The 27,739-nt window shown below is 48.8% G+C and overlaps 1 protein-coding gene across 1 annotated transcript in view; it reads right to left on the bottom strand.

The window, feature by feature from the left end:
* The window catches only part of TOX2 (TOX high mobility group box family member 2), a 147,580-nt gene that overhangs the window by 65,178 nt on the left and 54,663 nt on the right, over positions 1-27,739 (bottom strand). Inside the window, exon 2 of the mRNA XM_014876082.2 lies at positions 23,780-23,845. Within this exon, the coding sequence (XP_014731568.1) occupies positions 23,780-23,845 (66 nt within the window). The remainder of the gene's footprint in view (positions 1-23,779; positions 23,846-27,739) is intronic.

Here is a 27,739-nt window from a genome sequence, read left to right as displayed (position 1 = left end):
ATGTGGTGATTTATTGTCACACACAGGGCATGTTGCTGTGTCCCCAGTGACACCTCTGTCCCCACAAGGAGGGGTCTCTGGTGTGCCCAGGGCTGTCCCCTCAACCCCACTGCAGCTTCACCCAATGCTCCTCTCCACCACCATGTGGGCTCCGTGGCAGATTATATTTCCTATTCTTATGTTAATTTGAATGAAATTAAACAGCCAATTATACGTTTTAAGGCTACATTACAAATTAGATTAGCGGGCTGCTCTGAAGCCATTCATCCCACCAGGACTCTGAGCGTGGAGCAGCTTGTGCTGCTGAATGGCTGCCCATTTACTGTGCACAAAAAAAAAGATCCAGGATTTTCCACTGGCAAACAGATGACAGTTGTTGTGATTACACATTATTCCTCTTCAAATTAAAACACTGGAATCAGCTGAAACAAGAAGCCTCTCCTTGCAAAGCCTCTCGTGGCTGGTGCTGCCAGGCAGATGCTGGGTGCTGCTTGGAGCAGGGAAGCCCTGCAGTGGGGTGGAGACCCAGGATGGAGCCAGGCCCTGGCAGAGAGGGGACACTGCCCCTCCTCTGAGTGTCCCCCTTGCCCTCAGCCCCACAGGTATCCCTGTACTCCAGCTATAGGGGTTGGACAGGATCCAACTGCCCTGAGGCAGCCCCGGGGTTATCACAGCACCATAAAATAGTCTGGGAAGAGACCTGAAGGATCATCTCAGTCCAAACCTCTGCTATAGGCAGGGACACGTTCTCCTGTCCCAGGCTGCTCCAAGGCTCACCCAGCCTGGCCTTGGGCACTGCCAGGGATCCAGGGCTGCTCTGGGCACCCTGTGCCAGGGGCTCAGCACCTCATAAACCTGGTTCTGCCCCATGCTTGCAAAGGATGGCATTGAAGCAGGCACAAACAACCTCCAACAGCAGCAAAATTGTATTTTAAAACAAATTTTCCATCTTGAACTCCAAGTCTGAGCAGGGGTCCCTGCACCATCTCCACCCAGCTGCAGATTCAGGGTCAGAAGACAGGACTGGAGGGGAGGTGATGTGGGAAGGTTGTGATGGGGAGAAAGGCTCTGGTTCCTGGCAAGGTGACACCCAGGCCATGTCCAGGACCAAGAGGAGTCAGAACAGGAAACTGGCTGTCACCTGACTGTGCTGGCTCACAGAATATTCAGAATAATTCAGAATAATTGGAGAGGAAAGGCAGAATTCCTGGAGCCCTCACAAGAGCAGGGGCTGGCCTTCACTGCTGAGCTGCCAAAAGCACCTGCAGGTCTGGGGGACACCCCAATGTCACCTCCTGCCAATGCTGCTCCCCACCACAGGGACATGCCAAGACCTCCCAGACCTGCTGTATTCCCTGGGGCTTTTCAGGAGAGGGAGACAGAGATGGCCAGGAGCCACCCCGGATGTCCAGGAGCCACAGGAGAGGGCTCTCAGGTGGGAGGCAGTTTTGGGGACCCATCAGTCGATGGCAGGTGGCTCCTCTGCTGCAAGCACAGAGCACATCTGTGGGTTATGGCCTGATGGGCACAGGGACCCTCTGCCATGGACTCAAACCCTCCCCTGATGTTGCTGCTGTTCCACCCTTTGCTCCTGTGCTGCACCTCCACCTGGACTGTAAATAAAGCTCCCAGCAGACATCCCATAATAGAACCTCCCTGAGCCTGGGGGAGCATTCCCAGCACTGCAGCAAAGAGGAGGATGGGCCAAGGGATGTCCAGATGTCTGAATGTCACAGGGACCAGCTGGGACAGCCACGGCCAAGCCATGCTCCAAAAGACTTCACAGATTCTCATGCAGGTGACTCAGCAGGGAGGGAACAAACGCTGAGCATTTCTATAAATGATGCCTTTAGCTTCCTCCTGCCTTTCCCCTCCTGGAAGAGGAGGAAAGTGCTGAACTCCTTCACAAAACCCTCCCCAGCCAGGCAGCAGCAGCTCTGCCCTGCATGTTGGCATTAATCACAGAACCTGGGAAAACATTCTCCTCCTTGGCAGCGCGGCAAATGTCCAGTGACCCCAATTCTCCACTGAGTCATGTTCTGTGTGATTATTCCTGAGGCTCCAGGAGTTGTAGCCAAGCATTGATTCAGAGAAATGTTCTTCACAGTGAGAGGGAGAAAGATTTGTAGTATTACTGCAGGTAAATATTTGCCCTGTCAAAAAGCATTCAGCAGTAAATGTAAGCCTGAGAGAGAACATTTGGAAGGTACAAAGGAAATAGGGAAGGTGCAAGGAAACGGGGAGGCTGCTGCAGTGTATCCAGAGGACACAAACCACCATGGACTCTGTGCCATCCCTCATCCCACTGGGTTTTTCCTGAAGCTAATGCAAAAGCTCAGTGACCCTCCTGACACTTCAGAGATGACACCAGCCTGGCAAGTCTGCAAAGTGAGGCTGAGAGGTGCTGCAGCTTGGGCTCCTGGTGTGCACATGGAGTATGTGGAAGTTTTGGGGTGCCCACACCATCCCAGGAGCAGTGATGGCAATCCCCCAACCCAATCCCAGCAGGACCCCAATCCCAGGGCTGAGGGCAGCATCCCAGGGGGAGCACTGTCCCACCAGCACCACACAGGGAAGGAGCTGCACACAAGCAGCCAGGTGGTTTTAGGGGTATCTGGATTTTTCCAAAGCTGGATGAAGTGTCAGCTGGAGTCAGGAGACACAGAAGCACACGGATGGATTTGCCATACAGACACATTCCCTACTCCCTACACAATCTCACAGATTCCCCACGTGCCCCTGCTCACACCAACTGCAGAGAACACAACTGCAGGCTGACAGAATGCCCTGAGGCACACAAAGAGTCCAAACACAAGGAAAAAGGTCAGATTGAAGCTTCCTGAAGACCACCCGCCCATATTTCCCCATAAACCTTTGATCTTCTCTCCCACTACACCCACTGCTCACATAGGCACGATCCTATTTGCAAGAAGGGGATTTTGATAGGTGTCTCCAGCACAGAAACCAGAGGGGTTTTCTGCTCATCTCATGGCACTGAAGCCACAGGGACAGAAATGCCAGTTGAGGTGGCAGGAGAAAGTGGAAGCCACTTGGGACATTGCAAACTGCAGAGAAATGCTCTGGGGCCAGCAAGGGAAATGGATGGGTGCTTGCCAGGGGGGCTGCCCCTTCCATCAGCCCTTCTCCAGGCACGGGTGGCACAGGGCTCCTGCTCACACCTGGGATTCCCAAAGCCCCGTGCCAAGGAGTGAAGCTCATTTTCTGTGTCAGCAGCTCTGGGTTTTAGGAATGGAAATTGATTTGCCTCATCCTCACACACAGAGATCTGTGGGAGTATCAGGGTCAATGAATTATGTGGGGAGAGGTGGATAAATACTGGAAAGAAGTATTTGTTAACAGTCAGTCACATACAATCTACAAATTGTTTTTGAAGTGTTCCCAGCCCCTGCTACATTAATTTTCACATGCTCAGGTTTTTTACTAGAGGAATGCTGTTGAAAGGGGAAAAATGAGTTCTTCCATGAAAAAAATATGCCCTGGAAGTGTCTGCACAATATTCAGCAAGAGATTGGGGGCACAGCAGAGCAGCAGGGAAAGTGGGCTCTTCCTCCCTCTGTGTGTGCTCCTCTTCCATATCCAGAGTAGAGGGGTTTAAAATCACAGAATCACTGAATGGTTTGGGTTGGAAAGGTCCTTAAAGAACATCTTTTCCAAACCCCCTGACACAGGCAAGGACACCTCCCACTGTCCCAGGCTGCTCCAAGCCCCAGTGTCCAGCCTGGCCTTGGGCACTGCCAGGGATCCAGGGGCAGCCACAGCTGCTCTGGGAATTCCATGCCAGCCTCTGCCCACCCTGCCAGGGAACAATTCCTAATTCCCAAAATCCCATCAAATCCTGCTTTGAAGCCATTCCCTGTGTCCTGTCCCTCCATCCTTGTCCCCAGTCCCTCTCCAGCTCTCCTGGAGCCCCTTCAGGGGCTCTGAGCTCTCTCTGGATCCTTCTCCTCTCCAGGTGAGCACCCCCAGCTCTCCCAGCCTGGCTCAGAGCAAAGGTTATTCTCTTCAAAAACCCCAAGCAAGTGCTGGTTGTCCCAAAGATCAAACCCAAACTTCCCCACTCCCTGTTTGTCCCCAGTTCTCCCACTCTGTGGGCTTTGCTCTGATGCAGACTCTACAACTGCAGCACAAATCCATCCCCAGCTCCTCTGGGCAGCCTCACCTTTCATTCAGTGGGACGTTGATACCTTTAAATTTACATGAGCTGACCTTCTCCCATCTCCTGTAGATCCCATGGAGTCCTGGAGCCACAGCTCCTCCCAAAGCCTGGATGGTTTCAACCGAATGTGACAGCTCAGAAAGGTCTCTTTTCTACACATTTTACAAAAAAATGTGTGTTTCATAAAACCATTTGTCCACAGAGGGTCCTAAAACATCCTTGCTTATCCTTAATAACCTTGGATGTCCTTGGGAAGTTGCCACACTGGTAGAGGGAAGGCTGTGATGTGCTGCTCAGCAGGATGGGGCTGTGGAGGGAACAATATTCACAGGGAATAGAAAATCTCAGTTCACACCAAAATGAAAAAAAAAAAATTGGAGGCTTGCATCCAATTCTGCATTTTGGGAGGGGTTATTTTCCATGCTATTAAGGCCAGAAAAAACATTCTCAGGACCCTCTGGCCTCAACCTGTCTGTTGTGTGGGTGGGAAATGAAGAATAAGGTACCAATTATTTATAATTATCTGAAGGATGGAAAATCCCTGAGATTCAGCCTGGCCATTCTGCTCCATCCCTTCCCATGGCACCACAAGCTCACAGTCAGGTTTGATATTGTCCAAGCTGCTCTTGACCTGCATTACCACTTCACCCCAAAAAAAGCTGAAAATAACGGACTTTTGTGAACAATTTATAGCAAAAGAAATCAGCCTTATTGTAGGCTTTTAAAAAGGCTCCCAACTCTCTCTCTCCTTCTTCTTTTTTTTTTTTTTTTTTAATCAGTATCTTATCCAGAACTGGAATCCTGTCAAGAATAGTGGATAGCAGAGAACTCTAACTTCTTATTATGTGTATAGTGATTTTATGAATTCAGTGGGGAATGAAATGCAATTTTGTCAGACTTGTCTGTGTTCATAATGACCAAGTCAAATTAATCATCGTGGATAATACTCCTGTGTCAGCCATTCAAGAGATTTTTTAATAGAATTTTTCTGATTCATGTCTTGCAGTACATCAGATCTGTAGTAATGCAGGCACTTCTAAAAATCAGTGCAATTATGGCTTCTTGTTGGCCTGTCATTTTCCTGGAATAAAAATGTCTCCACAGAAGTCATATACTGTACATAAACCAAAATGGAAAACAAAAATATAGTTACAATTAGGCTCGATTTTTTTCTAAAGATTTAATATCTTTTTGAGGCCATTATTTATAGGCAGTACATAAAGCTCCAGAGCACGACGTGAAGATGGATGGGTTTATCACAACACAGACCAATTCTATCCTGGTTGTCATTCCTCCTTTGATTGCCCTGTGAGTTAGTGGCTTTTGCAGGCATGGAAATGACTATCCCATAGAACAAACAGGGGATAGGTAATGGGTTTGCAGTCAAATTATTGTGTTTATTAAAAATGTATCCAGGAAAGCCCACTCAGATCCCAAAGGGCTCTTGTTCAGGAAAAGCTCTGGTTCAAGCAAAGGTTACGGTTTCCATAAAGGCAGATACAGATGGAAGGGGCAGCAGGCAGGGGTGCAGAAAGGATTAGGAGGGCTCTGCTTCTCCTCCTGAGGAAACAGAGACAGACAGACCCCTAATTCCCCAGTGACACAGACAAAAATGAGTTTTGGAAGTGGATACCCCCAGGAATAAAGAGGAAGAAAAATGTAATCAGCCATCTCAGCCTTTCTTGCTTTCATGGCAAGGCAGCAAGGAGAGGGCAGGGCAGGGCCCTGGCAGCACCCACATGTCCCAGAGGGAGCTCCAGGTGAGCCTGCTGGGACACCTGTCCCTCCAGGGCCACCTCCTCATGCCACAGGTGCCACCCCTGTGTGACAACACCGTGTCCCTGCACCTCCCACACATGCAGGTCATGGAACCCCAGAGTGCTCTGCCTTGGGAGAGACCTTCAGGGCTCACCCAGTTCTACTCCTCCCACTGGCCCAGGGTGCTCCAAGCCCCATCCAGACGGGATGTTAAGGCTCAATTCCTGCTGCCAGCGTTTTCAGAAGAATTCAATATCGGTTTACACAAACATCAGCAATAAGCAGGGCTCTGGAAAGCCTTTGTTGAACCTCCCCATGCAGGGCTGGGGGCACATTTGATGTGCAGCTGCTCCTGGATGAGCCAGAGCAGCAGCTCAGCTCACCTCACCTATTTCTTCCTTCCCTACCCTCTCTAAGGGAACTGTTTCCTCTCACTCTGTGTTTTCGTGGCTCTTCTTCCTCGGCCTCTCAGAGCAAACGTGGCAGTGCTCCAGGCAAAGCCAGGAGATGTGCAAGCTCTGCTCCACGCTGCCAAAGAGCAGCCTCTGTCATCTGCCTCACAATCAGCCTCCTTAAAATTGTTTATAATGATTTTTGCCTGGTTTTAAAATGTATTAAATGCACTGTACATCCAGTGAGACAGCAGCCAATGGGATCTAAAATTAGACTGACTAGGCCAGACAAATATAAATCCATTTCTTTTCTTTCCTAGGATCTTGCCTTGAAATGAATACAAGGAATATCATATTCTACTCAAGAACATCATGCATTTGAGGGAATTATTTGAGTACAGGTTTTACATAATTGGCTTTTTTGTCTCATGGCATACTGAACTTGCATAATGAGCTCAGTGCACTCAGAGCAATCCATTGTTGGGCTGGATGGATTTGGTGGGGGGTGTTGAGCCCGGGGTGTGTTACACAATGGTGTATAATGCACTGTAAGCAGGTCAGGAGATAAGGCAGCCCAAAACCAGGCACAGGCAAGGAAGAATTAGCAAAAAGCACTCTAAGAAATTAATTCAACCTGGCTTCAGCTAAGCCAGAAGGACCCAGAGCAGGAAGGAAACTACACTCTGTACCATGCTTGCTCCCTTTCACATTTTGTTTGAGAGTATTTCCCTTGTGCTCAAAACTGAAGGAGTGGAGTTAAGGGATTAAACAAATCCTTTGTGCCACACTTCACATGGATGATTTTTTTTGCACCACATTTTCCAGAGTTTCATCTCAAAAGACACGTCCTTGTGTGGCACGTGGCAAGGTCCCTCAGCAAAGCCACAATGGCAACACAACCCATCTGCAAACTAGATTTTTTTCCTCAAATATACCCTGTTGAGGGTTTGTTCTCTCATCAGGAAAGAGACATTTTCCAAAAAAGCACCCAGAGCACATCAGCAAGGCACCACAGAGAAACCAGCCAGAGCACATCACCATCACTGAGCATCCCATGCTGGAGCTGAAGGGATAAATTCAATGTTTTCCTAAATGCCCCACCCTGCTCCTTGCTTTGCTGCATCTTCCCACACAGAACCAAAATCCTCAACCCCAGGCTCTGCTTTCAGTGTGGGAAATCCAGAGCACTTGGGATGTTGGTGCTGCTCATGGTCCCAGCCCTGTAAAGGCAGCACAAAGAGCAGTGACAGCTCTTGGTACCCTTCCCTTCCAAATCTGGGTATCAGCCACATGAAATCATCACCAACTGGGCCAGACCTGGTACTTTTGCTCAATTCCTTGTTATTTCCTGTTACCAGCTCCTTTGAAGTACAAAACATCATCACAAACCTACTTGGATTTGAGCCCTCACGCTTCCCAAACCAGGCTTGGGACCCCAAAACAAACTGACAAAAAAATCAAAAAGTAATAAACCCGAGCAGAAGCAGTGCCCCCCTGCCCATCACCCAGATTTGATGTGTGTGATTAGCACGAGCAAGGCAGGGATGTGGGGATGGCTTGCATAATGTGCTGCAATCTAGCACCTCCCCCAGGGTGCCCAGCTGCTGCAGAAGCAATTTCACAGCTCATCATCCATTATGAGATTAAAATAATTTTTTTTCATCCCGTGAAGTATTAATAAATTGTGCAGGCAGACCAGAGTTAGTGCCATTTACACAATGGTACTGAATCACCCACCTAGTTATTTCTTAATGGATTGAGTATCTGTGTTCCTCCTTAGCCTGTAATTTAAAAACCTAAATACACAAACCTGTTTATTTGTCTCATCAGACCCCGAGCCAGCACTTACTGAGCCTGGGGACAGTGGGACAAAGGCAGAGCTGCTGCCTCCCCTGGACCTGCCCCAGCACTTTACAAGGGAAACAAAACCAAAACATCCACACAGATCGCTGGGAAAAGGGAAATACACCACAAAAAAAAAAAAAAATAAAAAAATCCCCGAGCCCACATTGAAATCCCTCCTTTCTGGGGGCAAAGCTCACCGAGGCATTGCTGATGTAATTCAGGTTCCTTGGTACACGAGTGAAGATGTAAATCTGTAGTCAGAGCACCACTAATGGCTCTTTGAACATCCCTGCTTTATTATGGCATCAGAGGAAGAAGGCATGTTTAATGTTTAAACTTCCAACAACAAATGCCTTCAGCAAATATGTTTTATGTATTTATTCAGTGCTTCTTAAGCTCCTGTCGCCTCAGCAGCTGAGGTGCTGCTTACCTTTTTTTTTTTTACATTTATTTTATTAAAATTAAGAATGTACCAAAGCTTTGTAAAATGCCACCTTCTTCCTTCCCTTCTCTACTCTTCACCCCCAAGAGCAGCATGAAATTCTTCACTCATCCATCCACTGCCAAATATTTCAGGCTGCCAGGAAGTTGCCCAAATGGGGAAAAGAAATTAACTGGAATCAGCAGGGTGATAAATCAGCTCCCCACATTATCCCAAAGACCCTGAGCCTCCCAAAGCTGCCTCTGGCACGTGGGGGATGTGCCAAAGCCAAACACCTCAGAGTGAGCTCTGCCAAAGCCAGCCCTGAGGAGGGACAGAGACAGCAGGGACTCAATTCCAGGGGCAGAGATGGGGTTTGGTTGGCCAAAGCAGGTCTGTGACAGATGAGCCTCGGCTTTGGGATGTCCCAAACTCTGTGCAGATCCTAAATGTGCACAACTCAGCAGCGTGCCAGTCACAGAATCACAGAATCACTGAATCACTGAAATCACAGAATCACAGAATCACAGAATCACAGAAATCACAGAATCACAGAAATCACAGAAATCACAGAATCACTGAGGTTGAATAAAACCTCCAAGATCATCAAGCCCAAGCTCTGACTGACCCCCTGAACCCAGTACTCCCAGTTGTCCCAGTCCATGCCATGTCAAGCTGTGGCTGCCCCTGGATCCCTGGCAGTGTCCAAGGCCAGGTGGGACGAGGTTTGGAGCACCCTGGGATGGTGGGTGGTGTCCCTGCTCCACGGGAACTTCAAGGTCCTTTCCCTCCCAAAGCATGTCCTGATAATCACACAGCATCTCTCTCTACCTCCCTTACTGACAGTCACAGCTATGACTCTTCCTTCACAAGCACAGCTCCAGGAATTTTGTTCTTTTCCTCCCTTATCCAAAGCAGAAGCTGTCATGTCACAGGAGCACAAAGGTGCTGTGGCTGTTAGGGAAAGCAGGAAGCACCAAGAGACTTGTGACAGAACTGTGAGAACTGGAACGTGGTGCATGGCCAAGTATCCAAATCCCCAGTGTAGGTGTGAAAATCTCAGCCTTAAGCCTCCAATATGGGAATTTTAGGAAACAAACAGATTTTATCTTTAACAATTTTAACAACTTTTTTTTTTTTTTTTCTTTAATAAAACCAGGCTTATATATGTTATCTAAAAAAAGGCAGGAACACACACATGGCTGAGAGAGGCTCATCTATGCCCTAAATCAGACACTCATCAAATTCCTCCTAAAGCATTAAGCAACCTGGACAAAATGAGCAGTGAGAGTAGGAACCATCCTTTCAGGGGGAAGGCAAAAAGGAAAACCAGCACATAAATAATGAAAATAGCAATGTTTGCCTGAACTGCCCATGGAGGAGGGCAGCCAGGACATGGATCTGCTGCTCACAGCCTGCACCAGGGACCAGCTCCAGCACTGGCACTGGCAGGTCTAGAGTCCATGGACAACACCTGTGGACACAGGCAATGGCTTTGCAGAGGAAAAGAAGGTGCAGGAGGTTTTACATCCACACCTGCCCTACCCTCATCACACAACCTGAAAGCCCAAACAAACACCCAAGGCACGAGGTCAGAAGAGAAGAGGAACCCATCTGAAATTCTCTGCTCACTGAGCAGCTGCAGAGGTGGTTCTGGTATTTTCACTGGTTTAGAAGCACCAGGTAGAACCTGAACTGCTCCAAAAAAGCTGGGCAGAAGAGGAAGAGTCAAAATGAGAGGGAGAGATGGCTGATGGAGAGGAGGGGGAGGCTCTGCACATAACAAAGCCAAAACCTCAACCCCATGGTAAAAATTCACATTTTCTCAGTGTACTCAAGGGCTGCAGCTGCTATCTGTCAAATCCAAGCCCACACAAGGCCTAGATATTTCCATAAACCTGGGATGACTCAGAGCCAAGTGCTTCTATTGCCAATTCTAGTACCAAACTGGGCACCTCGAATCCCACTTGGTGTTCCAAAAAGTACCAGCCCAGTCTGACCCCAAATACAGCCAAAATGAGACACAACCTTTTGAGGAGATTACTAGTGAAGTCTGTGTGTAAGTTAAGCTGCATCAGCTTTCACTTCTCCTCCCATCCCTATTCTTGATATCAAATAACAGGAATCTCTTTCCAGATTGAAACAGAGTGAGAAAGAAGTCAAAAATCAAGGATTGCATGGACAAAAGAGAGGAAAGCAGGTGTCTCTAACAGGGATATTGCAGCACTCCTCGATGCAGGAATCTGGAAATCAGGACAGGCAGAATCCCACTGCATGTTTCACTCGCTGTGTTTCAAAAATTAAACACCATCACATGAGCTGCTCAGAGCACTCCAGAGTTTCCTGCACTTGACAGAGCATCTTTCCTTTTTAAATTTTTTAAAATTGATTTTGGATCACCAGCATCTCTGTCTGAGCAAGGTCAGATCCTTCCTAAAGTTGCATTCCAGTTTCCCAGTAACTTGCTCTCAGTACCAGTGTGGGTTCCCAGGTTTGCAGCAACCTGACTTGAACCCACAAAAAGTGACCTGCTGCTCCCTGGTGTAGAAATCAGCTTGCAGAAATAATCCTCCAGCTGGATGCAGCCTGGAAACGAGCACCTTTTGGATATTTGCTTCCAAAATGCTCTAGGAATTCATGAAGCCTGGGAAAGAAAGCTTCTCAGGAGAAAAGCAGCTCCCATGGGGAGCCTGAGCCCTCAGCACCACGTAGGTGTGCAGTTTTCTTTAGAAGTCATCTGGAATTCTTAAAATAAATTTGCTAAATGGTCTTCCAGAGACTGATGGCTTTTCTTTTCTTTTTTTTTTTTTTTTCCCTCCTTAATAAACTTTCAGGGGTATCTTTATTGTTATGTCTAATTTTAGCGAAAACTAACATTTCCTGAGATTCAATTTCTCTTATAATTGTTGGAAGGAAACTAAACTGTCTGCTGTAAACATTCACTGTATTGTGTGAAAAGTATCTTTATTACAGCCCACTGGAAATACTGATAAAATTCCCAATCCTAGCCTTTCCTCTTTTTTTTTTTTTTATTTTTTTTTTTTTAGAGCTCACTCTTTTCTCTTACATACCCATTAGTGTCAGTTCAAACATTCTGCCGGCGAGATATGAGAACTTAAAAAATATATTATTTAACAATCAAGGGTGGAATAAAGACTTGTGAGCAGTAAGATCCTGTCTGCCTCCCCTTTTGGTGCTTTCTATTATAGAAAATGAGGATGGCTATTCCATTTGTCTGCGTTCGTGCTCAGAGTTGATGTAAAAAATCTCATTAGTTTAGTCTGACATATATTCAATACAGTCTATGTACACATTTTTTTTTCATTCTATTCTACAGCTCTAAAATGATACTAAATTTCATCAGATTGGAATGAAAACTGTGGTCTTGGAACATTTCCCTTTAAGGGTCTTATATTTATTCAGAATTCATGAATCATTTTCCAGTAATACAACTATAATTATTCTTAAAGTGTTATGTTTGAAGGTTTTAATATGAAATACTTGCAAAAAGCTCTTTTTCACTTTGATAGTTTGTAATCTTCATGGTAATCAGATCAGTTAGCTCCTTCCTACAGCAGCCAGGAAAATACAATTTAATATGAATCTCATACTCTTCACTCATGTTTTAATTAAAGTAATAAAAGCCAAGTCATATTTTGCCCTTTACTGTGTACACAGATGTATAGACCTGAGCTAAACAGGCACTTTTGGTGGCAGCTGATGGATTTGCTGCTTTGAGCTAAGTTTAATTCAGGCTGGCTCAGAGGCTGCTGATCATGGCAGTGGTGGCAGTGATGGGTGAGACCCAGCACAGAACTGCCAAGCAGGTGATGGAGAATGGACCAAACGTGGAACTCATGGAGCTGCTGTGACAGTCACCCTTCAGCTGGGTCACCTCCCTGGGAAAGCTTCCCAACAGCCCCTGGATTCTGGTTCCCAAAAAATTAGGGAAATTTTTGGTTCCCAAAATTTGGCTCTGACCAGCGTGGCCTGGTTGTCACCTGAGAGGGGCAGATCTGAGCCTTCCCCCAAGCACAGGGGACTGGTGGCACTGTGTCCCCAGAAACACAGGGGACTGGTGGCCCTGTGTCACCATTGGGGCCTGGTGGCCCGGTGTCAGCCCTGGGGCCTGGTGGCCCTGTGTCAGCCCTGGGGCCTGGTGGCCCTGTGTCACCACTGGGGACTGGTGGCCCTGTGTGAGCACTGGGGACTGGTGGCCCTGTGTCAGCCCTGGGGCCTGGTGGCCCTGTGTCAGCCCTGGGGACTGGTGGCACTGTGTCAGCCCTGGGGACTGGTGGCCCTGTGTCAGCCCTGGGGACTGGTGGCCCTGTGTGAGCACTGGGGACTGGTGGCCCTGTGTCACCACTGGGGACTGGTGGCCCGGTGTCAGCCCTGGGGACTGGTGGCCCTGTGTCACCACTGGGGACTGGTGGCCCGGTGTCAGCCCTGGGGACTGGTGGCCCTGTGTGAGCACTGGGGACTGGTGGCCCTGTGTGAGCACTGGGGCCTGGTGGCACTGTGTCAGCCCTGGGGACTGGTGGCCCGGTGTCCCCAGGCAGCTCAGGTGCCCTGCTCTGCCCGGCCCCAGGGGGTGTGGAGTGAGCAGCTGGCTCTGAGCAGAAGGAGCTGGAGGGACACTGTGCCCCCATCACCCTGCAGTGCCAGCAGAGCCCTGACCCCATGGAATCACTGGGGGTGGAGAAGCTCTCCAACACCATCGAGTCCAACCTGTGACCGATGGCCACCGTGTCACCCAGCCCAGGGCACTGAGTGCCACGTCCAGGTGTCCCTTGGACACCTGCAGGGATGGGGACACCACCACGTCCCTGGACAGTTTGTTCCCATGTCTGGCCACCCTCTCAGTGAAGAAATTCCTCCCATGCACACTCTGAGCCCATTTCCTCTTGTTCTGATATTTGCCTGTTCCCAGACCCCAAATCCCCCCGGCTGTCCCCTCCTGTCAGGGAGTTGTGCAGAGCCACAAGGTCCCCCTGAGCCTCCTTTTCTCCAGGCTGAGCCCCTTCCCAGCTCCCCCAGCCCCTCCTGGTGCTCCAGACCCTCAATGCCTTTCTTGTGAGAAATGGACACAGCACCCGAGGTGTCCCAGCAGTGCCAGCACAGGGGACAATCACTGTCCTAACCCTTTGGCCACTGTTTTGGACACGGATGCTGTGCTGATGGCCCTGCCCTTGTAGGGCTGGAATGGAGCCCAACCCTGCACGTTCCCCGGGGCAGCCTCAGAGCTGACACAGAGAGAAGGGCTCCTCCTGTCACCAGCAAACAGAGGGGCTCTCCTTTCTGCCCAGGCCTTCATCCAAATGCTGAAGTGGAAAATAACATTTTCCTGCTGGAAGTAAGTGGCTCCTCAGTTAATCACGGTGTTGTGACAGCAGACCCAAACACGGGCTCAGGATGGGTCTCTGATGAGCAGGGAAGAAGTAATCAATCAGATGGAAAGGAAACCCCAAGAGCAATAGGCTGGCTATTTTCCTCCACACTGCTGTGGCCCACGGAGCTGCATTTCCACAAATAAACAGAGTTTTCCAGAGCAACTCCCCAGAGGTCCATTAGAGAAGCAAACCACCCTCTGCAGGAGCCAAACCTAAGCCCTGAACAGGACACAGGAGGAAATCCTTGCTCATCCCAGCTCCCAGAGCCATGGGGCTGCAGTGGCACAGCTCAGCATCAGCCCCTGGCATGCACAGACGTGGCTCCCTGTCACGCTGTGTCACAGCAGGAATTGGGGACACAAGTGCTGAGGAATTGGCTCAGCACAAGGAGCTGGGGGATCTGAAGGCACAAACAGCTTGTGGATGAAAGCTCTGGGCTTGCCTTTGGCTGAAGTCACTGCCACCACTCACTCCCAGCCAGCCCAGCAGCTGAGCACAGGGGCCCTGGTGAGGTTTAAAGCACACACAAGAACCATGAGAGCTGGGCTTTAAAGGGGAACTGCTCTCCCCAGAGCTGCTCCAGGCTGTCCCCATGCAGGTCTGCACCTTGCCCTGGGCCATGCTGACCATCAAAGACATTGGTTCTCTTCACACCATGTGCAGTCCCTTTACAGCAGTAAAAGCACAGGGGAAACCCTTGCTAAAGTGACGTTTTGGATTGAAGCACACCACCTTCCTCTATCATTTGCTGCTCTTTTATGAGCCTCTGGCTTTACAAGCCCAGCAGCACTGCTGGACAGCCAGGCCATGTGTCCTCATGCCACTGCAGCCACCCTGCACAGCAGCAGATCCTGCTCAGTCTGACTGGACCTCAGCTGTGCCCCCAGTGCCCTGAAGCAGTCCCAGTCACTCCATTACCCTCCAGCACACAGGGAGCATTCCTGGGATCTGGGATGCACCTTTCCTTCAGCCCCACTGCTGGGCATGATGGAATTTCAGCACCAAGAACCACCCGTGTCCAATCCTCTAGCAGAACTCACCTTGGCATCAGTATTTTGTACATGGAAACCTCCAGATGAAGATGCAGCAGCAGCAAAGGCTGTTTCTCAGGGGATGGACATGGTTCTGCTGCTCCTTCTCTGCCACCCCCAGGTTCCCACCACCTCCCCAGCTGCAGCTCTGCTGCCTCCAGCCCTGGGCCAATCTCCTGCACAGACTGGATTTTTATGATTAATTTTTAAATGTTTCGCTGTTTACAGACCTCTTCACTGCAAGAGAAATCCCAGCTTTGGCTGAAGATCCTCAGGCACGTTTTGATTCCACATCTCACAGAACAAGGGCTACAGAAAGATGTGCTGCTTTACACAGACACTCTTTAGCACTGGGTCAAAAACATTCTCTGAGCTGATTCATATCCCAGAAAACCTCGGAAAGACACAGGAAAGACAAGGAAAGGTCACTGCTGGGACTGGGCAGAGCTGGCTGTGGACTCCAGGGGAGCTTGGAGGGTGGTGGATGCTGTGCCCAGCCCTCAGGCTGTCAAGAGTGGTGTGTCCTCCAGTACACCTGAGGATCTTCTCCCTCCTGCCTTTGCCCCTAAACCTATCTGCAATCACCTTGATGAAATACCTACACACGAAATTCAGCCACCACAGCAGTTTCAGTGTTTCCTCTCCCTTCCAGGTGCTCTGTGCCACCTGATAGGCATCTTCAGATGTTTGAGATGCTATTTCTTTTTCCCTTTTTTTCCCCAGAGTGAGTGCAATAGAAGCAGAGACCATCCATTTTGGTCTAGGAGTGGCTCAATTGCATTAGTTTTTCACTCTGGGATGCTTGGTGGCTGTTTTTCAAACACTCTATTGCTAAAAACTTAGGAGTCCCTTGAGACCCAGGGCTGAAGATGATGTTAACTCATAACACAAAGGGATTTTTTATTATGATTTTATTTAAACACTATAGCCAGCCTTGTAGCAGCAGTAAAACCTTCCCTTGCTATGACTAAGCTACAGGAATCACTTCCTGACTGCACCTTTCAAAAATTTCACTGTCACACAGGAGTTCATGCAAAATTCACAAGCCTGGATCATGAGCTGCAGTTGTGCTCAACTCTCAAACCCCTCCTGGAAGGGTTTCCATTAGCTGCTGATTATAATAAATGACATGTAACACTCTATTGTTCATTCTAAAATAGTACATGAGATTCTTCCTGAATCGTCTGCTGAGAAAGGCATTTAGTATCTATCAATGTCTCCCCTCTATTTTTTCTTCCCCAGCACAACACATGAAATTATACAGCATTACTCAAAGAACAGCAGGGAAAGAGCAAAATCTGTATCTTAGCATGGGGGCCTGCAGTGCAACACTCCCAAACTCTGTGTAATCCTCTTTCAACTCTGAGTCTATACAAACCTCTCTCTTCTCTTCCCTTCACTGGGGGTCTTTTATACACAGAAATCTGCCTGGTCTTGCAGTATTTGCAATGTATCCTTGTAAAGGGATTGGGGAGACATCAGTTATTTACTTTCAGGTGTGCTCTGCCCCTGATGGGGCCAATTCCAAACTTCAAAAATACAGATTATTTGCAGATTGGAAGAGACCAAGATTCTGCAAAGGCACAAGAGAGTAAAGTGCAAAGAGCACAAGACTGCTGGAGATTCAGGAGCACCAGAGCTCTCCATGCCCTCCTTAAAAAAAAAAAGAGGCCACATTTCCCTTATTTAAACCCCTCACTTCTATGTGACTTCCTTTAACATTGACCAACCTCTGATATCATCTGTTCCCATGATCAAGCCAAAAATCAACAGAACATGGAGCCCCCAAACTCTGTCTCCTCAATTATTGACCCAGAGGGTGGTAAAGCCTGGCACAGCTTGCCCAGAGAAGCTGTGGATGTCCCATCCTGGGAACATCCAAGGTCTTCATGGACAGGGCCCTGAGCAACTTCATCGAATTGGAGATGTCACTGCTCCTTGCAGAGGGTTTGAATTAAATGACTTTTAAGAGTGCCTTCCATCCAAACCATTCTGTAATTCTGTGAAAGTTAAAACAAGTTTTTTTCATGTGCAAAGGTTGAATTAGAAACACCAAAGTTTATTATGGGACTTGAGTGGAAATTGCACACCACAGGCTGTAATTTTCTCTGCAGACCTTTTTCTAAGCCTCAGGAGAAGGACCACTGGAAGGAATTGCTCAGCCATGTGTGTGATCTCCTGGACTCTTCCTGCCTTTCTTCCAGAGCAATCCCAGCTTTGGGGCAGTGCCTGTGGTGACCACGAGCATCCTGCTGCACTTTATGGGACAAACAAAGTGCTGGAAACTCCTCCAAATTCACACATCTGATAGGTCAGAGACCAACTGCCATGAAGACACCTCACACCTGAGCAATTGCATGTTGCTGTCAGTGCCAGAGCAGCCCCATCACTGATGGACTGAAAACCAAAATCCACCTCGGGTCCATTTCACAGCTCCTGCTCTGGAGGGAGGAGCACAAATGAGGGCAGGGTGAGCCACACCTTCATTAGTACAGCAGGACCCTGGTCTGTGGGCTAGAGAGGGTTAATGAATGAGATTTGTTTTGGGAAGTATTCTCAAAGGCTGCTGGCCTGGAGACCAAGAAGAGAAGAAGATAAGCAAGAAGAAACCTGCAGCTGGGAAAAGTATTTTTTAGAAAAGTTTTATGGAAAACAGAGGTGGAGATGGCTTTAGACCAATCAATGTTATGTTGGCTAAGTGCAAACTGTGCAGAGGGTATAAAATCTGTTATAACAGAAATGCAGTGTGCCTTTCTGCCTACAGTGACACATTGGCAGCACCCAATGCCCCTCACCCTGCCCAGGCTCCACAGCCCCTTCAGACACTGCTCTGCCCCCGTGGTGCCCAGGGGATGGGGAACCCTGCACTTACTGGGGCTGCCCCAGCCCCGCGTTTATTTTATCAAGTGTTGACATTTTGCTGTGATTCACTCAAGATTGGTGGGAACAACACGTCTGCCAGTGTTATGACAAGGTTTGAAGGCAAATTTTATAGCAGAGGCTGCCAAGACGAGCTGTGTCTCGTCTGGAGCGTTAGCAGAACATGAGGAAGGTATCCATAGCTTCCCACACATCATTAATTTCTAATTATCCTATCTTTGCTTTCTGCATTATCACTTATTTACTAAACACAGCTTTATTGGACCGCCCAGTTCCTTATAACCAGCAAAGCCATTGTTATGTTAAAAGCAATGTTCTAAATGTTATTTATTATTTGATAAACCTTGTGTAACCCTGAATGAGGACATTAAACGGCAAGAACACTACTTCAAAATCCCATTTTAAATAAGTCACCGAGACAGCTGTGCCTTTATAAAACACATTAGAGTGGCACTCAGAGCACATATGGCTCAGGGATATATACAAATTATACAATTTCTGTCATTCGATCAAGTAAGAGGGACGTTTTGACCCCAGAAATGAGTCAAATGTAAGTTGTAATTCCAGCCCCAGCGGAGGCCCTGGTGGTAATGGATCCTGACGGCTGATCAAAGAGCCCTGACCATTTGACCCAGCAGATCAGTGACTCCCTGTATCCATTATGGCTGGTACAGACCCCAGCCTGGAGATACAGGCAGGCAGGGAGATAAAGGGCGATAGATACAGTAGATTAATGTTGATTTACACACGTGCAGGCACGTGGGGACACCGCAGATGGATCCCACGTGGGCAGGAGGGGGTGGCCGTGGCTGTCCCCACATTCATGGTCACACTGCAGCACACCTGAAGGCAGATGCTGAGCATGACACACGCCAAACAGCATCTCTCCTAACTGCATCTCCCTCGGGGTGTCAGCAAAACCTCTGCAGCCAGCAGGGCTCCCCCATACACACACAGAGCCAGGGAAAATCCACCTTCTGTTCTACACATAGCCAGAGTCCCACAGAAGCACATCCCTGTCAGTATAAGTGTGAACAGCCCATCCACGAGTTACCCAGGTTCACCCCAATGCCCAGAGCCCAAATTAAAGCTCCTTGTGCTGCTCTACACATCAGGTGAGACACTTGATGTCATCTGCAGCAGGCTTGGGGGAAATCCTGCCTTTTTCAGTCAGAGAATCCCAGAATGGGTGGCTGGGAAGGGACCTTAAAGCCCATCCCATTCTACCTCCTGCCATTCCACCTCCACTGTCCCAGGCTGCTCCAACCCCATCCAACCTGGCCTTGGACACTTCCAGGGATCCAGGGCCAGCCACAGCTTCTCTGGGCATTCTCCTTTTCCACTTGGAGAATCCTGGAATCCTGGTTTGAGTTGGATCTTAAGGACCACCCAGTTCCATGCAAGGCAAGGACACTTTCCACTACCCCAGGCTGCTCCATGCTGCTGTAAACCTGGCACCCAAGATTTGACATTTTTGACACACAGATGGGCAGCATGAGACTGCCAGCAAGAGCATTAGGAGGAGGAAATGATGTGCAAAGAACTTTGCCCACTTAACTCTTCTGTTTTCAACTGAACTCTCAAATTTTCAACACTTCACAGCAGTGGGTCCTGTCTGTGCCCTCACTTCCACAAGGAAAGAGCTGCTTGTACAGTCTCTCTGGCATGAACAAACCACAGAGGTGCTGAACAGCCCTTCCATGAGGAAATTAACACAAATTAACTTGCTAGGACAAAAAAAGGCTGGTTACTCAGCTGGAGTTAGCACTGAAACCTCCTGGGATTAGGCAGAGCACAGGATCCAAACTGTCCAGTGATAAAAAAATCAGCTCTTTTCTCCTTCAAGCTGCCTGTTGCCCTGCCAGCAGCCAGAGATATTCATGGAGGGAGGTGAAATGCAGCAAACACCCTCCCTAAGGTGTTCCATAATGCCCCTGCACTGCTGGTGCACAGTCACACCCCTGACCCCCAAAGCCAAGGGACAGTGGTCCCCAAAGCCAAGGGACAGTGGTCCCCAAAGCCAAGGGACAGTGGTCCCCAAGGCCATGCCAGGCCCTGGCAGTCCCCACAGCCTCATCACATCACCCCCAGCTCCCTGACAAGGCAGCTCCTGCATTTCTTCACCCAGCACGTGGGATGATGACACCTTCTCACAGGGGATTCCCAGGCATAGTCAATCCACGTTTTCAAAGCATCCACGGACTCTTCCTGCAAGTGCAAAAGTCTCCATTCCAAATAAAACCAACCTCATTCCTGCCCTGGAACTTCCCAACCTTTCCTTTTTCGTGGTGTTATCACAAAGACCTTAATAAATATCTTTTTCCACTGATTTTGCAGGTGTTTTTATTTCTTTTACCAGCACCGTTGCATTTTTATTAATCTTTCAGAGCACTTCGTACCTGTGTATTCCTTGGGATTTTTCAAATGACTTAATTAATTCCTTGCTTTGCTTGGGGAAGGGAGTGGGAAAGAAGGAGAATTGACAGGCGTGAGGAATGATGCTGTGCTGACTGCACAAGACACAAGAGATACCTCACTCATCTCGGGGGGTCAAATGTCCACGGTGGTTTGATCAGATGTCAGCTTGCATTTATACCCTGGCCTCTGCTGCAGCTTGAATTACATTTCACATTTGACTCACTTCTGGGGTCAAATGTCCCTCCTATTTGGTGGAACAAGAGGAATTCTTTTCCCCAAGCAGGTTGTGCTGGCATGAGCTGTCAGTGCTCTCATTAGGTTTTAGGCTCCTTTATTTCTGCATTTTGTCCCCAGCTGAGTCCAACCCCTCTGGGATGACAGGAGCTGCAGGCATGGCACTAAAGCCATGCCAACAAGGAAGATGAGGGGAAGGAAGAGGTCACCTGGCTTCCATATGTTTTGGATGGTGTTTTGTGGGGGTTTTATACAGGTTTTGTGGTGGAGTTTTGTTTCTTCTTCCCCTCAAGCTGGCAGCTAGGCAGGGAATAATGAAGGAGGGGCAGGAGGACTCTGATCCTGGTTTTACCACACTCTTGCCATGAGAAACTGCAGAAACCCAGAAAAGTTTGGGCTGGAAGGGACCTTAAACATCATCTCATTCCACCCCCCTGCCATGGCAGGACACCTCCCACTGTCCCAGGCTGCTCCAAGCCCTGTCCAGCCTGGCCTTGGGCACTGCCAGGGATCCAGGGGCAGCCACAGCTGCTCTGGGCACCCTGTGCCAGGCTTCTACCACACTCACAGCCAGGAATCCCTTCCCAATATCCCATCTAACCCTGCCCTCTGGCAGTGGGAGCCATTCCCTATGTGCTGTCCCTCCATCCCTTGTCCCCAGTCCCTCTGCAGCTCTCCTGGAGCCCCTTTGGGCTCTGAGCTCTCCTGGACCTTCTCCCCTGGGCAGAACAGAACTTCCTAAGATCAAAAATGAGACAAGGGACCGAGACAAAGCTGCTCTCAAGGAGCTGCAGGATCATGGTGGATTAAAAACCCCAACCCACCAGGCTCTCCTACCTGCAGTGTGATGGTTCCAGTTCTGACTCTATAAAATTTGCCTTTCTCTTGGAGGAACCCAAGGGCTGTTGGATGTCCCACATGGGCTGTAAAGGAATGTGGTGGTTCAGCAGCCTCTGAGGTGAGATTGTGAAACCCCCCTCCTGCTGTTGAATGCACTCCTTCGGGTTACAACAGCTTTAGCAAACAATAAAGAACCATCTGGAACCCCCAGTTAAATAACAGTTGTGTCACTAGTGCTGAGGTCATGGCTGGGGCTGTAAAACCAGTAAACAAGTGCTGATGAGCAGATAAATACAGGGAGATGATGCACTAAGGAGGGTGAGGAGGAAGCTGCTCCTCATCCTCCTTGGCCAAAGCTCATGCTGGGTGTGAAGCCACATCCCTGCAGGGCACGGACATGAACTGGGATCCTCACCTTCCCTCCCAGTTACACTCCTGCCACCCCAGCTGAGGTCATGGGGAGTCACTGCAGCCTCCCACAGAGCCCCAGGTGCCACCCTGTACTCCCAGCTCCTCTCTGACTGTCCCATACTGGGAACTGGGGATGCAAAACAAGGCAAACTTCCCCACTTCTTCTCCGTGTTCCTCTCCATGGTGCTTTTGCTGGTGGAGAAAGCAGCACAGCCCCTGTGCACGAAGCCATCCCTGCAGTGGATGCTGTCCTCTGCCAAGGGTTAAGAACCTTCCTCCCTCTCCATCCTCAACTGCTATTCCAAAATGGGAAATAAAGGTCAGCAAGTAAACAGAGAGCAAATGAAGCCCAGGCTACAGGGATCTAAGCTGGTTTGGTTGATCCTTCTCCAGGATCAAATTCATGAATCCTGTACTACCTGGTAATCCCTGCTTTCCTTTGGGAGCCAACCCTCCTCCTTGAGGTGCAGCAAACCATTCCCTACCCCACAGCACCCTTCTGACCTCCCCCTCATGCTCACCCTTGAGGGAAATGGCATGACATAGATGCCAAGAAGGAAACACAAATGGTTCATGCTGGCCATGGCTCTGCCCAAATCCAGCCTGGTCCTGCAGGCACATCATGGCCAGGGGCTGTGGCTGGTCCCTGTGCCAGCCCTTCCCACAGAAATCCTTGTCCCTTGGAAGTTTTTAAAGGCAAAGTATCTACAACAACTGCCCTGTGATCACCCACAACATGTGGCTCTGCACAGTCTGGGGGGGGACAGGGCTGACCCCTGGATGGGGCACTCAGCCATCACCCCATTCTTTCCCATATTTACTCACCCTCTGGCAATTCCTGTCTCTGAGGATCAACCCCACACTGTTGTTGGTTGAACACATATTTGTTTCTGCTGAATCATTCAGTAGCACGAAGTTTGCTGTTCCTTCCCCACCCTGGAATTCCTCCTGACACAAGAACAGCCTCTCCCCACGCTGCAGTGGGGACAGCTCCCAGTGCCAGCTGCCAGAGCAGGAACAACTCTCCTGAGCAATGAGCCAGAGCATGCCGTGCTCCAAGGAGGCAAACAGAGCATTTCATCCCTTTCCCAGTGTGATATGAATGGAGTTTAATCCCTGCTGCTATTGGAGCATCGTGCATGACTCACAAGCTTTGCAATCCACAGTGATGTCCCAAACCCCAGGGGCTTTCTGTGGTCAACAAAACAGCCCAACACAACCAAAACCGGGATGCCGGGATGTGTCAGCCAGGAACTGTCACCTTCCCTCCCAAGGCTGCATGTGATGAGATGCTCTATGCTGAGGGTGCAGCACCTCCAACCATGCCAGGCCACCCCTGAGGGGTGCACAGGGGACCAGCTCTCATCTCCAGGTCAGGGGGACAGAAAAGCATGTGCTGAAATCCTCCTGTCCCAGCAGGACCTAAATGTGGGTTTAACTTTATAGAATCACAGAGCTGGGTTAAAAGGTCACCTTGTTCCAACCTATATACAGGTTTAGGGGCCCACTCCATGTTTTTTCCATGTGTATCCAAGCCCAAAGAAGGCTCAGGCACCTGCAAGACACGAACACTTCTATTCTGGTCCCCCACATGTGAGTTTCTAGCTCCAAAACAGGAATCCTTTGATTCCTTTTTCTCCCCTGTTGATCTCTTAAGCTACAGGAAATAGTCCACATGAGGGAAGGAGACACCTGAACTGCACACACAATACTTGGAAACTTCACTGCAACCAGAAACACCAAAGCACCTTCCTTTTGAGTGAGGGATGCTGAGGCAAAGCTTTTCAGCAGAGCCAGGCTCCAGCAGCAGGGTGGAAATGCATCCCAATCCCTTCACCAAGTGCAGCCAGTGCTGCTTGGCAGCAGCTGGGCTCTGGCCTCCTCCTCCTCCTGCTGATGTCCCAGCAGGGCAGATTCACAGAGAGCTCCCAGAATTGTGCTTTAGTCCTCTAAAAACCTCACCCCGGCAAAACAACGCTTACCTGATTGGCCGATAGAAACTCCTGGGCGTTGTCGTTCATCCCCATGTACATGTTCTCCCCATCAAACTAGAAAGGCAAAAGAAAGAGTTAATAAAATGCCATCTGCACACCACGCTCCTGTGCATCCCAAATGCCTTCCTGGCTCTTCATGTCAAGAGCCACAATTCCCAGAGGAAAGCCCTGAGCTGCTGTTTGAACACTTTTGAGCATGTTTGAGCACACCTTCACCCCAGTTACTGCAATGGGATGTGCTAACAGAGCATGAGTATGGGATGCTTTCAGTGAAATCAGGAATGAACCACTCCAAATAAACAAGTCAAATGTGTGAAGCCACAGGTGCACCCTGCAGCAACGATCACCCCAAAGAAGCTGTTGCCAAAATTCCTACCAGACCACCAATCTGATATAAAAAACCAACTTCCATCAAGAGAAATGTCCAGACCTGGGCAGGTCCTATTCAATCCTCTTACACACCTCACCATAACCCTCCACAGCACAGCAAAGCTCCTGCAGCAATGCAGAATCACTCTGGAGCGTTCAGGAGGGGTCTGTGTGCAAAGCCTGGCACATCCATCCCCTCCCTGCTGCTCTGCCAGGACTCTGCTCCACTGGGCAGCCTGAGCACAGCCCAAGCTCCTGTGTCCCCACAGCTCCAGCACACACCCGATTCCCAGCTGCTAATCCACTTATCAGGCCACTAAACCCCCACGGAGAGCTACAACTCTTCTCACTAATTAGCTACAACGGGAGCTTTTCACTCGCTCCCATTTCAAAGGAAGGAAAAAAAGCCCTCCAGGATTGTCTCCGGCTCCAAGAACGGCTGGGGCAGACCCTCAAGGCTGAGTTCACAAATTAATTACGGCAATAAAAACGGGCTGTGCCGTAAAACACTCCCCAGGCGAGGATGGAGGTACCAGCTGTGAGTGACACCTTGCACTTAACAAGGGGAAGAGCCAACCCTCGTGCCCTTGCCAGCAGGATGATGAACTGGAGATCACTCACCCCTCGCCTGTTCTCTCACTCTCTGATATGAAGCTGATTCCAGTAATGCCTTAACAGAAATTGGCCATATTAAGAGCAATAAAAGCGAAATCTAAATAAAACCAGGTGAAGATTTTTCAGGCTAGACAATTAATTACACTTCCATTTCTCAGAGTGCTGCAGGATTAGCTGTTAAAGTCAGCAGAGTTAGTAAAGCCAAGTGGGGGTAACACAGCTCTGCGTGGCCTCAGACACCCCCTAATTGCCAACCTGTCCTCTGGCACAGCAAAGCAATTAAAAGCTGCAAAATTGGAGCAGGTATTGAGGCACTCACCAAGCAATACCAGCAGCAGCTGCATCAGGGAGGGAGAGGATTCGTGTGCAAGTGCTGGATTCTGTGAAATCCAGCAGTGAGGCAGGAGCTGTGGGATGCAGAGAGCACTGGGACAAACTTCCCCAGAGGACAGATGGACACCATCCCCTCTAACCTGGGCTTCCCCCACCTGCCAGAGGATCAGTGCACAGCCAGGACAGCTGGAGCCTCCAGGAACCCAGACCCAGCTCGACAGCCGAAATCCCCTCTGACAGCCCAGCAGACACAGCTGGACTGGCAGCAGAGGTGGAAAAGCCCTCTAGGATCACCGAGTCCAACATTCTCTCAGTACAGCCAAAGCCACCATTGAATGATGTCCCCAAGTGCCACCTCACCTCTCAGAAACCCCTCCAGGGATGGTGACCTCACCACTGCCCTGGGCCACCTGTTCCAGGACCTGGAAGGAAGGAATTTTCCCTAATATCCAATCTAAACCTGCCCTGGTGCTCATGAGGCTGATTCCTCTCATTCTACCCTTGTTACACACGAGAAAACCCTGACCCACACCCGGCCACCACCTTTGTCTCCAGGAAATAACATTACCTTGAAAGTTACATTCAGCAAAGCAAAAGTACCCTTCAGTGGGGAGGCTCAGAGCAGGACAAACCCTCCCCTTTCTCCACATCCTTCTGTTTGTCAGAATGTATTTTTTTTATGGCTTTCTACTGTTCCCCTACCTCCATTCTACAATTCCTTCTGCCCTTGATGCCTTCATAACAACTGTAATGAATCCTGCTTTCAAAATTACTATTTCTCTGATTGCCAGGCTGAGCAGTGAGCCTGAAAATCAAGACTCAAAATGCAATGGAAACTTTGGAATTTCCCCACTGCTGATTGGATTTTTTTTCCCCTCTCCTCCAGGCTATGAAGGTGCAAACAAATTTATTAGAAATTCTCCCATCAGGATATTTTTTCAATTAGATGTTTCCCAGTTATGCAGCAGCCAGGTAGAGCAGATAAGTAATGTTCTCTCCCTCTTCTCATTATTGTTTTGCAACGGAATGCACTTCAAAACAATCAACACCATCATTCCAGGTAGATTTATGGTCGAAACAGAAATTTTAATATTTCCCTTTGGTTATAAATGCCTTCTCCCTTTTTTCCTTCACTCTAGCTCCTGTTCCAGACCTGGATACAGCCATTCATCACCCTCCTTTACCCCAAAATCCAGCCTGCACTGAATGATGTGGCAGGGATCCTTTTCAAGTCCTAATTCAAAAGGAACATCCTCTTGTGCAGTTGTCTGTCTTAATCACCCTTTTGCTCGGTTACAATTACTTCATTTTATTATTCTTTGGTTAATAGGAGCAGCCTGTTAAAAAAAAACCGAGTGGCTGTGGCTGATTCTGTCCTGCCTGAAATGAGCATGAAGCCAGGGAGGGAAGGGAGAAGAAAAAGGGAAGGGGAAGAAAAAGGGGGAAGGGAAAGGGTGAGAGGGAAGGGAAAGGGCCCCAAATTCCAGCAATGCAGTCAAATGAACAGCACGGAGCTGCCTTGGTGACAGAACTCCAGCCCATCTCGAGGTGGCTTTGCCTGGCACTGATGGATAAGGACAGGGATGCTGCCAAGCCCATTCAGAGAGGGAGCTCCAAGGACATCAGGGTGATGGAGACCAAACCACAAATGCAGCCCTCCATGGGACAACCTACTGAGTATTTCGGGTCCAAGCAAAAGATAAAAGTGTGAGAAAACACCCTCTGAAATCCAGTTTTTAATGGAGAATTTAATTAAAAATATAATTCTTTTACTACAGCTCTTCCAGGAGATCTGCAGCTGGCACTGCTCTACCAGCCCATACACGGAGCTCAATTCAGATGTTGTTGTACAAAGCACTTTTTAAAATTTTATTGCTTTTCTGGACTCACTTTGGTTCGTTATTTTTGCTCCACAGCATTATTTTCAAACCTGTAAACGTGCCCAGAGGTCACACGGGTCTCATGTTAACCAGGTGAATATAAAAAAAGAAAAAAAAAACCAAATGCAGGCAGCAGGCTGGGACAGACCCCGAAGTGCAGCAGCTGTGGGATCTCCAGCTCTGTGCAAACAGGGAGAACAAATGTTTGCTAACTGGGAAGGGCCCAGTGGAAAGAAACAAAAACCTCCTGCCAAGATTCCGAGAAGGTGTTACTTTTTCCTGGATGGCACTGCCAGCTTGTACCATTTTATTATGAATCTCATCACATCCTTTTTATTTCCTGAGAGGCAAGGACTGAGATGGAAACTTCAGCTCTGTAAGAAAATGTGGAATCACAGATTGGGTTTGGGTTGGAAGGGACCTGAAAGATCCCTTCCAGTTCAACCCCCCTGACACGGGCAGCACCTTCCACTAGACCAGAATATGTGGGCAAAATTCATACCAGCAATACTTTCAAGATCTCAAAAGCCTTCCAAACTTTTTATTTAATTTCATTTTATGTGCGGTGGGTTTGGGGTATTTATTTATTCGGGGGTGTTTTGTTTTTCGTTTTGGTTTTTTATTTTATTTTTGGAGGAGTCTTACCTAAATTTTAATACTCATTTTTGGCAACAGCACCTTCACTGCAAATCCATTGAGGTTCTAAAGCCTGAAAACGTTAATACAAATCCAGCAATAATTAAGAGCCAAC

Source organism: Sturnus vulgaris, chromosome 17, assembly GCF_052056855.1.
Source record: "Sturnus vulgaris isolate bStuVul1 chromosome 17, bStuVul1.hap1, whole genome shotgun sequence".
Lineage (NCBI taxonomy): Eukaryota > Metazoa > Chordata > Aves > Passeriformes > Sturnidae > Sturnus > Sturnus vulgaris.
Note: the sequence above shows the minus strand (reverse complement) of the source record. Positions and strands in the feature narration are given on the sequence as shown.